This window comes from Lithobates pipiens, unplaced genomic scaffold (assembly GCF_037356315.1).
Source record: "Lithobates pipiens isolate NorthernLeopardFrog02 unplaced genomic scaffold, aLitPip1_a1.2 Scaffold_8, whole genome shotgun sequence".
Classification (NCBI taxonomy): Eukaryota; Metazoa; Chordata; class Amphibia; order Anura; family Ranidae; genus Lithobates; species Lithobates pipiens.
Window position 1 is genome coordinate 128294408 of NW_027507903.1, and position 15429 is coordinate 128309836.

At 40.7% G+C, this 15429-nt stretch overlaps 1 protein-coding gene across 1 annotated transcript in view; it reads right to left on the minus strand.

The window, feature by feature from the left end:
* Positions 1–15429, minus strand: part of LOC143963745 (death-associated protein kinase 1-like) — a 102746-nt gene that overhangs the window by 19695 nt on the left and 67622 nt on the right. Inside the window, exons 13-15 of the mRNA XM_077473470.1 lie at positions 13515–13629; positions 8927–9075; positions 3927–3980 (exon numbers count right to left, since the gene is read on the minus strand). Of these exons, the coding sequence (XP_077329596.1) occupies positions 3927–3980; positions 8927–9075; positions 13515–13629 (318 nt within the window). The remainder of the gene's footprint in view (positions 1–3926; positions 3981–8926; positions 9076–13514; positions 13630–15429) is intronic.

Genomic DNA, 15429 nt, shown 5'->3' on the forward strand with positions numbered 1-15429 from the left:
CCATTAATATACTAGGGCCAATTTTTGGACAGAAGCCAATTAACCTACCAGCATGCCTTTGGAGTGTGGGAGGAAACTCACGCAGGCACAGGGAGAATGTACAAACTCCAGGCAGATAGTGCCGTGGCTGGGATTTGAACCAGCTGCCCTTTTTACTAATAGGCGAGAGTGCTAATCACTACACCACTGTGCCGCCACTTATATATATAATAAGATAAAATAAAAATAAATAATAATAAATTATAAGTTGCTGGATAAAACAAAACTCTGTCTGTCTTTATTTCAGGCTGCAAAGCAACACAATGTGATTATTTTAGGGGAAGTTTCCCTGTTCCACTATCATTTACAACTGCTTTTTTTTTTTTAACCAAATAGTTATTATACTGCTTTATCAATACACAAAATCAAGTTGCACAGACAAAGAGTAGTAACATTGTTCAACAGTGAACATGGCATGTAATTGAGTAGGCATGTACAAATGCAGAATCTATTAAGACAAACAAACCGTAAAGAGTAAAGGGCTTACAGAGATAGGTATATTCAACATTATATAAAGACTAGGTCATTCCCCGGGAATCACGTGCACTTCTACATCAACCTTATTGCTAGGGAAATAGAACCTATTATATCCCCCCTTGTGATCAAGTATTGGTTTGAGGGTCTATTGAGACTCACGATTATACTGGAGCACGACAACTAATCCAAGTATAGTTGGTTCGTGAGTCACGGAAATAACAACTGCCAGTGTTAGCGATTCCCTTCGTCTTTCCACTCATTTGTTATAGTGCGTTATAGCTCCCGTAGGGAATAGTAGCACAACAAGGAGATGTCAAGGAGGGACAAAGAAGTAAAATAAAAATAAGAGAGAGAGAGGAAAAAAAATGGGGATGGGGGTGAGAGAAAAGAAAATAAACTAAGGGGGGGAGGGGGGGTCTCAGGGTTCGGGAAGGGGGGGATGGAATTGAGTATTGGAGAAAAGTTGCAAGAAGAAGAACTACTGGGCAAAGAGGGAGTGGAGATTGCCACCAGCTAACCTCTCCTTCTGCGAATAACATCGATTTAAATTAAAGTTAAACCCGAGATACCAGGTACCTGTTTTCCGAGTGTCAATCACGTTGACAATACTTCAATGCCAGAAGTCAATCGTTACTCTGTATCAGTGCTTGGTATTGCTGCGATTTCTTAAAGGTGAGCAATGGCTCCCAGATTGCTGAAAAGCTAGATATTCTATCTTGAGAGGAATGAATCAGCTCCTCCATTGTCGCTATGTGCTTGATACGATGTACCCAGTTTTTGATCGAAGGTGGGAATTTAGACTTCTAATGTACCGGAATGCACATCCTGGCAGCGTTAATCATGTGCATGGCTGCCAATTTAAAGTATGTCTTTTGAGGGATATTAGATAAATGAAGGCGATATTGCGCTGGTGTAAATTCCAAGGGCATTGAAGAGATGGAAGTTGTCACCTCATGTACCTTGCTCCAGTATGGTCGGATCAGAGAGCATGTCCACCACGCATGGAGGAAGGTGCCTGTTTCCTTTTCACATCTCCAACATTGATCTGATACTGTCAGGAAAATCCTATGGAGCAGGTCAGGGGTTTATACCATCTCGTTTTAACCTTATATCCATTCTCCTGTACATTTACGTTGAGAGACCCCTTGTGGATAAGTAGGTGAATGCGATCCCAGTCCGTGTCTTCTATCTCCCCGCCCAACGCAGATCCCCAGAATACATGGCCCGAGTACATTACAGAGTAAGTCTCTTCAAACATGGAGGCATAAACTGCAGAAATTACATGATTCTGGGGAACTGAGCTCGAGCATAGAGATTCAAACACTGTGGGCGTTCTTGTGAATCCTTCCCTTCTCCCTGGGTTATCTAAAAAGTGTTTCAATTGAGTGTAGGGCCAGAAGGGGAAGGACTTTGTATTAGATATTCCTGCTAAGCTCTTGTTGTCGTACAAACTTGCCCCTGCGGAAGAAGTGTTTTGCAAACATCTCTTCATATGCCGATTCCTGTGCTAAGGAAGACTTGGCTAGCCCTGGAGGAAAGTCAGGGTTACCTCTTATAGGTGTAATCGAGCATTCCGTGGTTGAGAGCGCATGTGTTTTGCAGGACCTATTGAATTCATGGAGAGTCGCCCCAATAAGGGGGTGTGTGTGTAGATGAGGACTGGTTGGTATTTTGGAGAACCAAGGGAGTGAGCGAAGATTATAGCCTCGATATCAGTCGTTCAAGATTTACCCAGTCCTTGTAACGGTCATTAATCCTCCAATCTACAACCCTAGTCATATGTACTGCCCAATAGTACCTTAGTATGTCAGGGAGGCCAATTTCTCCTTTAGATTTGGGTAAAACTAGTTTCAGAATAAAAACCTAAAAAATACAGCGCTGTTCCTATAAACTTAATGTGAAGTAATGAAACAAAAAAAATAAAAAATAAATTGTGAATTATAAACGCAGCAGCAGCTTTAACCGTGAGATACCCACAATTCAAATAATTATTCCCAAATAAGCTGCGCTATACTGATCCGATAAATGCTATGTGAAGTAAATGAGTGAATAAATAAAGCATGAAATCAAAAAATATTAACAAAGTGCAGACAGGGAAATGCATATACTAATGTTCAAATATTAGTCCATCATCCCATCAACAAAAAATGTTTTGCTTGTAATCTCCAACGTGTTTTAAACACACCACACCGATATAGGAAAAGTGTCATCAGAGTTTGCAGGAAAAAAGAGGACTTCCACCACCAACACTACTGCCGCTTACCAGCTACACTGATCCCATCTCAGAGACCAGATATCGCCAAATCAAAAACGCTTCCTCTGAGTCAGGACTGCATGGAGGGTGTATCCTCTTTAAGCGCTTGGTTCAAATGGTTAGAAGAATCCTACGGCCACACCGCTTATTCCAATGGTTAGAAAAATCCTACGGCCACACCGCTCATTGCCCAGCACATATAATAACGAAAGGAATCGCCATAGTGTGATATAGTCACAAAATTTAATATAATAAAAAAGATTGCACTTACATCAAGTAGAAAAAACTTTGCTTTGTAAAACAAACAAATTCGCCGGCCGGCTTAGTAACGCTGCCCGTCGCTTCCGGGTCCAGCGTAGATCGCGGTGACGTCAGTACGTCGCTCCTCCCTACGCCGTTTCGTTATAGGTAACGTCTTCCAGGGGCACTAAAACTAGTTTCGCCCAGCCGATACGCACCGGTTATGATCTCCAAAGGAAAGTTCTACACATCTTCTTGTAAGTTGCAAAGAAATTTGGCAGTAGGCGTATTGGTACAGTTTTCATTTTATATAATATACGGGGGAGAACAGTCATTTTCAGAGCGGAAGCCCTTCCAAACCAAGATAGTGTCAGGACATTCCATTTTTGTAGATCCTGTTGTAAGTGTTTCAGCACAGATAAAAAGTTTTTTTCATAGAGAGTATCTAGCTTACTGGGGTACAACTGCTTTTTTTAACTAAAAGAAGACAGTTTAACCATATATTCTATTATGAACTTAAAGCGGTTATGACAGATAGTGTGGAGGCAAACTCAAAATGCACTGGGACCTATCCAAAGGGGTAAATAAGTAATTGCTATTGGTTACTCACTCTCTTACCAGAGGCCAGAGAGTGAATAGCTGAGAAGCTGTACAGGGAGTGCAGTAAACCAGTAAGGGTGCAAACATGACTTGCCTATTACCACACCAAACAAAGTGGTGGTTTCCTTTTGCATATTTGATGCACAATAACTAGATTGGATTTAAAAAGGCACTAATTAGTCCAGGCTCAGCAAGAAGAGACATCACCAGACACAACAGAGGTCACAGGTTCAGACCTGGGTCCTGACATAGATGTTACAGAGTGATTATCCATTACATGTGTGGATAAAATATCATAAAGCATATCATCACTTACCCGCTGCAGGCCCAGATGCTCCATGACAAGCTGACATATTTTAGGCTTAGGTTCCTGGCAATAAACACAAAAGTAGACAGTTATTCATAAGTACTAATAAACTGGAGATATAATTCCACATACAATATCTCTTGTAAATATGTAGAATCTAAATAATTTCAACTCTAAATAAATATAATAAAGACATTGCATTTCTTACATGATTTATAGGGCCAGCGCCAGTATAAGGCGGCTTAGGCAGCTGCCTTAGGGCGCAAGGATGGGGGGGATAAAATCTGAATCCTCAGTCACTTGCTAGGGATTCAGATTTTTTTGTGAGCTGTATTCCCCCATGAAGCAGGTTGCGCTTCTTCTCTGTGTGGCAGAGATGTGCTGGGAATGAGTGAGGCAGAACTCGGGGAGAGGACTCGAACCTGCTATACAGTGGGGTGTGGATCAGCTATAAGGTACCCACCATGTCCCTTTACACCTCTGGCCAGCAGTTCACACTATACAGCGGTGTAGTTTGACCCTGGTAGGCACCGGCTTTAGTACACAAGTGAGTCGCTTGGCTTGTGAACTTGCCTGTGTCTACCCGGGTCAGTTGCCCCTCCCCCTCTCCCCTGGCCCGTCATGACAGGATAGGCAAAACAAGCAATTGCTTGGGGCCCGAGCTGGCCTGGGGCCCCAGCCGCACCACCGGCCGGCGCTTCCTATAAGCTGCAGCCTGTAGCATGGCCGAGCTCCTCTTCCTTCCTCCTGCAGTCCGCGCAATACAGGGGACTCAGTTTCCTGTTCCCGACCAGACTGACAGGAAGTGCACACACTGAGTGTTCACTTCCTTTCAGTCTGGCCGGCTGGGAACAGAAAACTGAATCTCCTGCCTCGCCGTACACAGTAGGTAAGGGGGTTAAAAAGAAAACGGGGGGGTAGTAATGGGGGGGCAGTCATCAAGACCCATTTAGTAATAAAAATATGGTAGCTTCCTGACCATAATAAAAAACAATTACCATAGCCTTCTTTCCATTTTCTTTCTTTACCATCCCATTTCCATCTTATTGCTTCTTTTTTGAATTAGGTAATATTTATTAAAGTTTTTTGCAAAAATTTACAAAGCAGAGAAAAGACTCTACAGTACACTCTATGGGTGCATATGGGTACTTTAAGACCTCATTGTTTACTGGCACAATGCTTCCATGTTGGTGTGTACATAAGACCCTTTTCACACTGGAGCATATAGCGCAATCCGCCCTTAAAGTGCTTTCACATTCACTCACTGGAGCGTTGCGCTAGCAGGACAGTAAAAAAAGTCCTGCTAGGTGCATCTTTGGAGTGGATAAGGAGCGGTGTGTTTACCACTCCTTCACTACTGCTGCCCATTGAAATCAATGGGACAGCGCGGCTATACCCTTTAACCCTTTCTCAGCCTCTAGCGGGGGGTAAAACCACCCTGCTAGTGGCCGAAATGCGCCGCAAATACGCCCATAGCGTCAGCGGTAAAAATATCGATGTTTTACCTCCGACGCTATGGGCGCCTCAGGGTGAAAGGGCTCTAACCTTGCTATTTTGGTTGTTCCAGAGTGGAACAACTAAAATAGCAGGGTTACGTACACTGGTACACACCAACATGGAACCTTGGAAACAATGAGGTCTTAAAGCACCCATATGGCTGGGCATATAATGGATAAGGGATAAACATCTTGTACAGTGGACAAAGTATATCTAATGATATCTAATGAGGAGAGCAAAAAAGAAAGGCAGTTCCATAATATAACAAACCTATGGACACAGATGTATGTGTTGTAGAGGACTATATGGGTCCCGACTCCTGCTACTAGTCCAGAGAAGAGATGCTGGAGATGTCAACAAGGAGGTTGACAAGGAAACCGCACTTTTTGGAATTTTTTTGGAGAGCCCCTATGCTGGTAGATAAGTTTCTCTCTCCAATATAGTGTTAACTGCATTTCACAATTGTGCCATAGTAGGGGGACATGAAGACAACCATCTGTCTTCTATAAGTTTACGAGCAAGGAAGAACAGACGTATTAGTAACAATTTGATGAATTTGATGGCTGGCTAAATAGCATCTTCAGGGATGATGCTCAGAGGGGCCACTTCAAGGTAGTAAAGAAGCCATAGCTCCTAAATAGTTTGAAATTTGTTAGACCAATATCTATATAATATATAATCTCATTGCTTCTGATACCCTCTAGTTACTCCCTGTCTACACGCACTTGCTTGTCAGCATTAGCTCATCATGAAGTGGAATTATGATATAGGACTGGCACTTACGTCAATTGAACGTGATGTTCGCCAGTCTTTAGACATGGAGGACATTGTGATTGCCTTTGCAGAAAACAAGGCTCGCAAATAGCAGTTTTAGATAATTTGCACGTTTGTGTGAAGTGAAAAATGTGAGAGTGTGTGTGAGCGCGCGTGTCTTAAGTATGTTGGATTTAGTTATTGTGCACTTTTTTAATGTATATTTGATTTTATGGTACAATGGTATTTTTTTGTAAATGTTCAAATGTTGAAAATGTTCAAATTTTATGCACATTATATGCAACAGCAGTATTTGCACTGTAAACCTTTTTTATTTATATAAAGTGTTGGTGAACTTAAACTGTATCGCTATGCTGTGATTCCTGTAGGCTTTGCGTGCGTGCATACGGGGGGGGGGGGTCTCCATGTCAATTTTGCTTGGTGCCACCAAATTCCTTCAAACATCCCTGCCTCCCCCTATAGTGTGACCTGCTGGTTGGAGGTGTAAAAGGAGATGTCTGGCACTACAGAGGTGTGGACCAATAGTGCAGCATAGGAGAGTGACCATAGGGTGACAGCAGATCCTCTTTACATAGACTGCAGAGAGCTTATTTCTGCGGGAAGGAGGGGAGGGCGTGGAGTACAAAGGATACTGAAAATGCAGAGTTGTGTGTGTGGAGGGGGGGGGGGGAGATATATGTGTACATGTGGGTACAGAGGTGTGTTAGGGATGTGGGGGTGCAGTGGAGTACATGTGCTGGGGGGTGCAGATGGGTGCTGTGAGTACGGAGGCGTACTGCAAGATATAGAAGATTCTGGGGGGTTTCAGGGGTTTACAAGGGGTACGGAAGTGTGCTGGGATTGTAGAGGCCTGCTGGGATTTACAAAGACATGCTGGGGGTGCAGAGGTGTATGTAAAGGTGAAGAGGTGTGCAGAGGGTGCAAAGGCTTGCTGGGGGCACAGAGGACTACTTGGGAATAAAGAGGATTCTGAGGAATGCAGAGGTATGAGGGGATAAAGGAAGTATACTGGGGCTGTAAAGGTCTGCAAGGGGGATGTGCAGGGGTGGGGGGGGGGGGGGGGGGGGGTAGGTTGCAGCAAAAATTATCCATTAATTCTTACAGAAGTTCTGACCTGTCTCTAAATATGCTGGCTATCTTGGTAATCTCAATAGTTTCAATATTTTCTATACTGTCAAGGAACGTGGACAAGTATGCAGAACAGGAGTTCTGAACTTCTGACGTTCTGCATACTTCTGACAAGTCAATGACTCAGAAAACTCTGAATCCGGGAGTAACCAGGCAACTGTCTTTTTTAGCGGAAGGCCAGAAATAGCGGCTTTTGTATTTGTCTTAGTACCAGTTTCTTGTTAAGCAAATTTGTTAATTGTTAAAAGTTATTTGTTAATAATTTTCCAAACATACAATATCTCGTATCTGAACATTTATTACTTTATCAATGCCTGAAGCATTTTTTTGCCTTCCTGTGGATCAACTGCCTTATTTTCCCTTCTTAGAACACAAGCAAGATTTTTACTCTTGATAGTAAAAGTAATATAAAGCCAGTGCACACTGATAATGCTTAAACTAAAGATTACAAACTGTAACTAATGTATATTTCCAGGTTACCAAGTTAGAGGATTTGTTTTCTCAGCCAAGTCACAGTATTCCTCACTACTCCAGTACAAAACTAAAATGCTTACGCAAATTAATTCTCACTGGAAACGATACAATGGCTAAACAATCCTCCCCCCCCTTTGCCCTAAATGCCCATCTGAAAAGGGCACATTTTACTACATGGTCCAGGAATGCCCTGTTATATTACTTTTGGTTGGCTGATACAGACTTCAGGAGCTCCGTCCTTCAAACACCTAAGATATGCAACTCATGTAGCTGTCTGTTGGGGTATTTGGAGGACTTTGATTTACCTAACTGCATAAAACTCTTTTATGTCAAAAAGACTATACCGATTCATTAAAAAAAAATCACACAATCCTCCTACCCTTGCTCAATGGCTCAGAGCTGTTGACCTCAAGTAATCCCTATACAGTATATAAGTTAATATATGAGGCTCAAGGATGGCCAAAAAATGTGAAAGGCTCTGGTCTCTCTGTCTAGTATCGCAATCCACGATACTGCTTGTTAAGTTGTATATGAGTGTATATATGAATAGAAGTTTAGATGGTACCTGAACATTATATAGCTGATACACATTTATAATCTGTGTTGATGGGGGAATCGCTCTGGCAGCACTATTTTGTTCTGCAGTTAGGGAGCCTTCACCACTGGCAGAACAGAATGATCCCTGCCTGGGGCTATATCCAACAGCCAAGTTGATCAATGGATTGATTTTAGTACAACCAGCCTACCCATAAATTCAGTCCCTGCTGAGCCAGCCAAGATTCAATCCATCTATGGCTGGCTTAAAAGTCACACAATGTCTGAAAAGGTCAATGTTCATTAAATTACATTATCCACTTTAAATATATAAACTAAACTTAAACTTGAAACTATACATACATAAATGCAAATATACAAAATGTAAAAAAAATACCTTCATAACTACAAAAAGTATAGTGACGGTCTGCATCTCCCTGTTTTGCACTTTTATGTCATTTGCTACCATATGACCGGTACCCATGAACTGGTAAATGCATCTCCCTGTGTTCACAGTTTAATTGAGATGCAGATGAATCCTTGAAAAACTAGGCCCTATAATCTTGGGGCAACAGATATGCATTGCTTACAGATGTGATTACCTGTTTCGTTTTTGCAACAATTATTTCCAGGACGTCTTTGATGGGCTCCACATCTGTCTTCTTTTTACAGTTTATTGGGAAAAACTGTTTCTGAAAACAATTGAACAGCTCTGTCTCTCTTTTCATCACATTTCCGTAAAAGCGTTGTGCTGTAAAGGAATTCACCAAAATGTTTGAAATAACTGTCTGGGTATTTTCCAGTAACTTGTCATGTAAAACTAATATAACAATCTGGGCTCTGCAACTCTCACTAGGTATGCTCCTACTTCATCAGATAACATAAAAGTAGATATTACTGAGCAGGAACTTTAAGAACCATTTTCAAACTTCATGATTTGGCAGACAAAGCATTTTTTGAAATTATAACTAAAGGACATCTGTGACATTATTTTCCCTGAACAACTTTTCATGGACAAACCTATTATAGCAATCTCATGTGTCTTTAAGACTTTCTTCTTGAGGCATTAGGTGCAAAGCAGAGGCCCTTGTCCCTCAACACTGGGCTTTGCCACCCCCCTTGAAAAATGCCCTACTCAATATTGAAAGACAAGTGGCCTGGTCTAGTACAAGAAAAAGGGATGGGGATGGGGGTCAAGGATCCAATTGGAATTTTGAGGGGAATGCAACAACATTTCAATTTTATTTTAATGTGTACTGTCAGGACTACATTGTAAACCACACGCAGCTTTAATGCATTTGATAAGCTTGTTATTCAAAAGATTACTGTATTTTTACCGTTTGACCATATTTTGACCTTTAAGCCACATGTACAGACCCTCTCCCCGATAAATAGTATTTTTTATTTCTTTTTGCATTGGTACATGCCTACCATGGCAGTTTCCAGCTCCCTGTGTTCTTTTTTTCAATAATAGTGTGCCTATTACTCTTGAAAATGGCCCAAATAACATGATTCAGTTCCCATAGACTCAATGAGGTTAGGCTCTAAGTTTGGGGTTCACAGACTTCACACTGGATTTGTCAATCCCTTACTTTAACATGGTTTGCATGATATTCAAGACAATAGCATTTCAATAAATAATAATTTGGCTGCTAGTTAAAGTTCAACTCCAGCGAAAAACTGTTTTAGGCTATGTACAGTATGTGTCCCCGCTGGGGAGATGAGAAGGGTATTGGCATCGCACATTAAATCGGAGTACATTGAACCAACTGCCTACCGATTACGGTATGTCCCACCGCTTCTGTTGACCTGGAAATCTCTTTCACACCTGAACAATGTGACAATATTCTTTACTTTTCCCACAAGTCATCTATTGCCAATAGGATTCAAGATTTGGGCTTTAAACGTCTCTCTCGATGGTACAGACCCGTGAAATTTTTTTATCCATAGGTCCCTTCAGTTTGTTGGCAATGTGAAAAGAAGAATGTACATTCCTACACATAACTTGGGAATGTCCTACTCTTAAAAGTTTCTCGAGTGGTGTACAGGCCTATACTAAAAAGCTTACCGATGTTGACCTGGGGAACAACCCTGCTGCGTTCCTACTGCATCTAAATTACTTATCAAGAAAACAATACAAAAACGTCCTTTTGATTCACATGATCAATCCAGCAAAAGCATGTATCCCACTCAAATGGAAACAACCTTCGCTGTCTTTGACTATGTGGTTCTTGAAAATTCTGGATTTATACACCACGGAAAACATTGCTGCTACCTGGGAACACATGATTTTACTTGGTGGACCTTATCTCATCCTCATAGTTTAGGAATTCCTTTATTGGAGTTTAGTACAACCCCCAGGGCTATTTATATGGTTGGTAGACATGTCCAATTTGTTTAGTTCCAAATTAGTTTAACAAATCTTGACAAATTCTTTAATTTCCGAATTTTGAATTTCCAAATATATCAATTTATAATATATAAAAAAATAAGAGTGAAAATCTGAACATTCAAAAGAATGTAATCGGAAAATTCAAAAACCTGAAAATCTGAAATACTAACTAACTAATAATAAATTATAGCTATTGGAATTTCCTTTAAAATTTTGAATTAGTGAACATAGTTTAACGAATTATCTGAAATAACGAATGCCATATCTAAACGAATGGAGTGTAAAAATCTAATAATAATAAATAACAATAATAATAATAAAACCTTTTTTATTATTATTATTAATTTGTTCTATTCCATTTGTTTAGATGCGGCATTATTTGGAATAATTTGTAACCTCTGATTAATTTGTATTCGTTATGTTCACAAACAACCAAATTTATTATTAGTAAGTTATTATTTAGAATTTTACTGATTTTCTTTCAATTTTTAAGATTTTCAAATTTTAGAATTTCTTAATTTCCAAATTTTTGAATTCCGAAAATCTGGGAATTTGGAATTCAAAAATTCAGAATTAGAAAATTCAGAAATTCGAAAATTTGAACATTCGGAAATTCTGTAGCTTGAAATTCGGAAAATTCCGAAATTCGGGATTTTGAAAATCCGAGTTTTCGGATTTTCGAATTTCCAATTTCCAAAAAAAGTTAAAAAACAAATTTTTTGTCAGTGCACATGTCTAATGGTTGGAATCTGTTTCATGGGATTTGCAGATCCCACTCATTTTCCCTCCCTCATCTTCCCCCTACTTTCTCCCCCTTTTTTCCTCTTTTCCCTTTTGTTATTACTGTGGATACATTGCTTTTTTTGTGGACCTACAATCTGATACTCATCCTTTTTCCCAACCTAGGTGATTTTTTATATCTTCCTCTGCCTCTGTAGGGGTGACCCAGGACTATAGGTGTGGCCTGGGTCTCCTTTTTGCCTTTAGTAAAATTTGTTTGAGCACTAATACACTGGCCAACAAGAATTCTCTTGTCTTTGTCGCGCTCGTTCCCGACACCCCTCTGCTCTTTAGGGGTACCATTAATTCTTAATGGTACCCCACACTTCGGAAAACGTGGGGTGCTTTTGGTGCAGTGCAATTAAATGTTTTTGCATTTTTGTGGGTAGGGAAGCCCATTGAAATGAATGGGCTGCCCTACAAGCAACACGCAGCCACGCAGATGTGAACCAAGGGCTTGTTCACATGTCAGGTTAGAGGGGCAGTAAAACCACATTATTAAGCTGTTTTTACCACCCAAACTTCTACCCCTTTAGCTGCAGAGGGAGCAGTTGGGGGTGCACACATGTTGTGGCTGCAGATGGAAGTATACCCAGGTTAAATGGGCCTGCACTGCCACTGCAACTGTGTGGATTGCACAGTTGCGGTATAGTGATGCTGTATTTATGGGCTTCTCTGAAAAGCGATCTGTGCATGGATTGCTTTTCAGAGGAGCAGCAGTACTGGCTGCTATCACACACAAGCCCTACAAAAGCAGTTCTGATGGTACAAGAATGGGGGGGGGGTCCGGGTCAAAAGTAACATACACACATACATACACACAGACACATGCACACACACATACACACACACATACAGACAAATGCACACAGACAGACATACATACATACATACATACACACAGACATACATACAGACACATGCGCACACACATACAGACACATACATACAGACATACATACAGACACATGCACACACATACAGACACATGCAGACACATGCATACACATACAGACACATGCATACGCATACAGACACATGCATACGCATACAGGCACATGTATACGCATACATACAGACATACATACAGACACATGCACACACATACATGCAGACAAATGCACACACATACAGACACATGCATACACATACATATAGACACATGTGCACACACACATACATACAGACATACATACACATACAGACACGTTCATACACATACATACAGACATACATGCACACACATGCATACACATGCATACAGACACATGTACACACATGCACACACGCAGACACATGCAGATACATGCATACACATGCACACTTATATAGACACATGCATACGCAGACATACATACAGACACATGCACACACATACATACAGACATACATACAGTCACATGCGTGCACACACATACATACAGACATACATACAGACACATGCATACATATACATACAGACACACATGCACACACATACAGACATGCATAGACGTACATGCACACACATACAGACACATACATACAGACATACATACACATACAGACAGACACATGCACACACATACAGACACATACATACAGACATACATACAGACAGACACATGCACACCCACATAAATACAGACATACAACACACACACACATGCACACACACATACATACAGACATACAGACACATGAATAAAGCCCTTTTAACACTAATCTAGCTTTTAGCACAGTACTATACCTTTCCAGCTTCCTCATTCAGCCGGTTACTGCACTGTAGGGGGAAGCAGAGAGCACAGCACACTCCTCTGCACTTTACTTTCACTTTTGAAGCTGACTGAGCTTCTCACAGTGCTGAGATCAGGCTCATCTGACAGCCCTGATCCCATGGCACACTGGTTGAGAGAGACCGGTTTAGATAACTGCTTAAAACTGGACCGCGGGCGGCGATTGGACATGCCTGCTCTAGCTTTAGTAAATTAACCCCTTAGTAAACTGAAGTTTTTCATACAGGTTCTCATTTTTCTTACCTATCAGCATGTGGTTTTCTTCAGGCAGGGTGTCTAAGTGGCTTCCTATGAGTATAACATGTGGCAAAGAGTCAGGGTTATAGGCTAAGCTCAGGAACCGCAGCCAGAAAATCATCTAATAGAGAATTTAAAAGAGAACATATGCAAAAAGATATTAGAAACAGTGACAGTATTAAAAAGAAGTACATTTTAATAAGAATTATATCCAACAAATTTACAAATTGACATATCGGCAGCGGTGACGCTAAATTGTTTAGAGACCTAATTAAAAAACATGAAAATGAGCATCTCAACATAGCATGCAACTATGTTTATGCAACAATAAGTATAAAAAATTTAACACCCTTGTCCCAAAACAGGGATACAGGAAAATTTAGTTGTGCTGGATGGTAGCCAGCCTGGCTAATTTGTAGTGTTTAGTGGTCAAATGGCTTCCTTCCTCATCCTGTTTAGCTGTGGCTTCTCCTTTTTGTCAGTAGGTAGCACTGTTGCCTTTGACATTAATTTGATGAGCTACAGTGAATTCAGTTTATGAATAAACATACTTTTCTCAACCAATCAGACTGGCTGCTATGAATGCTGGGAAAAAGTATTTATTTGGATACAGGTGATTGGGGTCTTCCCTGCCCAGGCTGCAGTCTGGGTGGGATGTGTGAAACAGCTCCTGCTGGGTAGACCTAAAGCCTGTAGACATGTGCGGTTAGTTTCATAGGAAACGAAAATTCGTATGAATCCGAAATACAAATTTTTATGCATACGAATTCAGAACGAATTTCGTTTACGAATTTTGGATCCAAATTCATAACGAAATTTCGTAATTAACGAAAAGTTAACGAACCTAAAAGTTAAAAACCCAGGAAGTCAGCACAGCACAGGAATGGTGGGAACCCCTCATAATGATAAATTCATCATAACAAAAATTCGTAATTGTTACGAAAAGTTCATGAATCTAAAAGTTAAAACCCCAGGAAGTCAGCACAGGGATGGTGGGAACCCTATGGAAATTTCTATGCTTACGAATTTCATATGAAATACGAAATTTCATTAACAAATTTTAGATCCAAATTAACAGAAACATGACTGGTGTTTGGTTCACCAATTCAAGGAAGTCAGCACAGCACAGGGATGGTGTGAACCCCTCATAATGATAAATTCATCATAATGAACTTTCGTTATTTTTTTTGAAAAAATTAACGAAACTAAAGGTTAAAAACCCAAGAAGTCAGCACAGCACAGGGATAGTGTGAGCCCCTCATAATGATAAATTCATCATAACGAACTTTCATTATTTAACTAAAAGTTTACGAATCTAACGTAAATTCGTATTTCGTACGAATCCGAATTTAATTTTGTACACGAATTAAGATATACAAATTTTTTTCGTACAGAGCAAAATGGAGCGGAACGTCTTGATGGTGCCCCTGTCTAAAAGCCTAAGGCCTAACCATGTGCTCAAGGTTCTGCAAGAGAGCCTGTTCACTACCTAAAGGCATGAAGGAAAGGATGGAGACCTGAGATGTACCAAAGGTGACTCTTGCATGACCCGGGTACCCATGAAAAGCGTCAAGACGGAATCATCCATAGAGTTCCTGCACCACCTGTGAGTTAAGTTCAGCTACCATAGGAGACAGCCTATTCTACAAAGTAGAGATGTGTTGGTTAAGCTTAAAGGTTCTTTTCCTGTACTGCTGTCTGCCTTATCTTACCTTTTTGTCTAAGGAGTCTGCCTATCTGCTGATTGTTACTATTTTTGACTAAGGGTGTCCTGCGCCCTATCCCCTTTCTCCCGCATTTTTCCTGATGTGAGAAATAAACGTATCTCTGTTCAAGCATAAAAATACCTGGCACCCAATTTTCTATCTTGTTCATCACGCACCATGCCTAGTAACTGACACCCTGAGGAAGTATGTTGGCA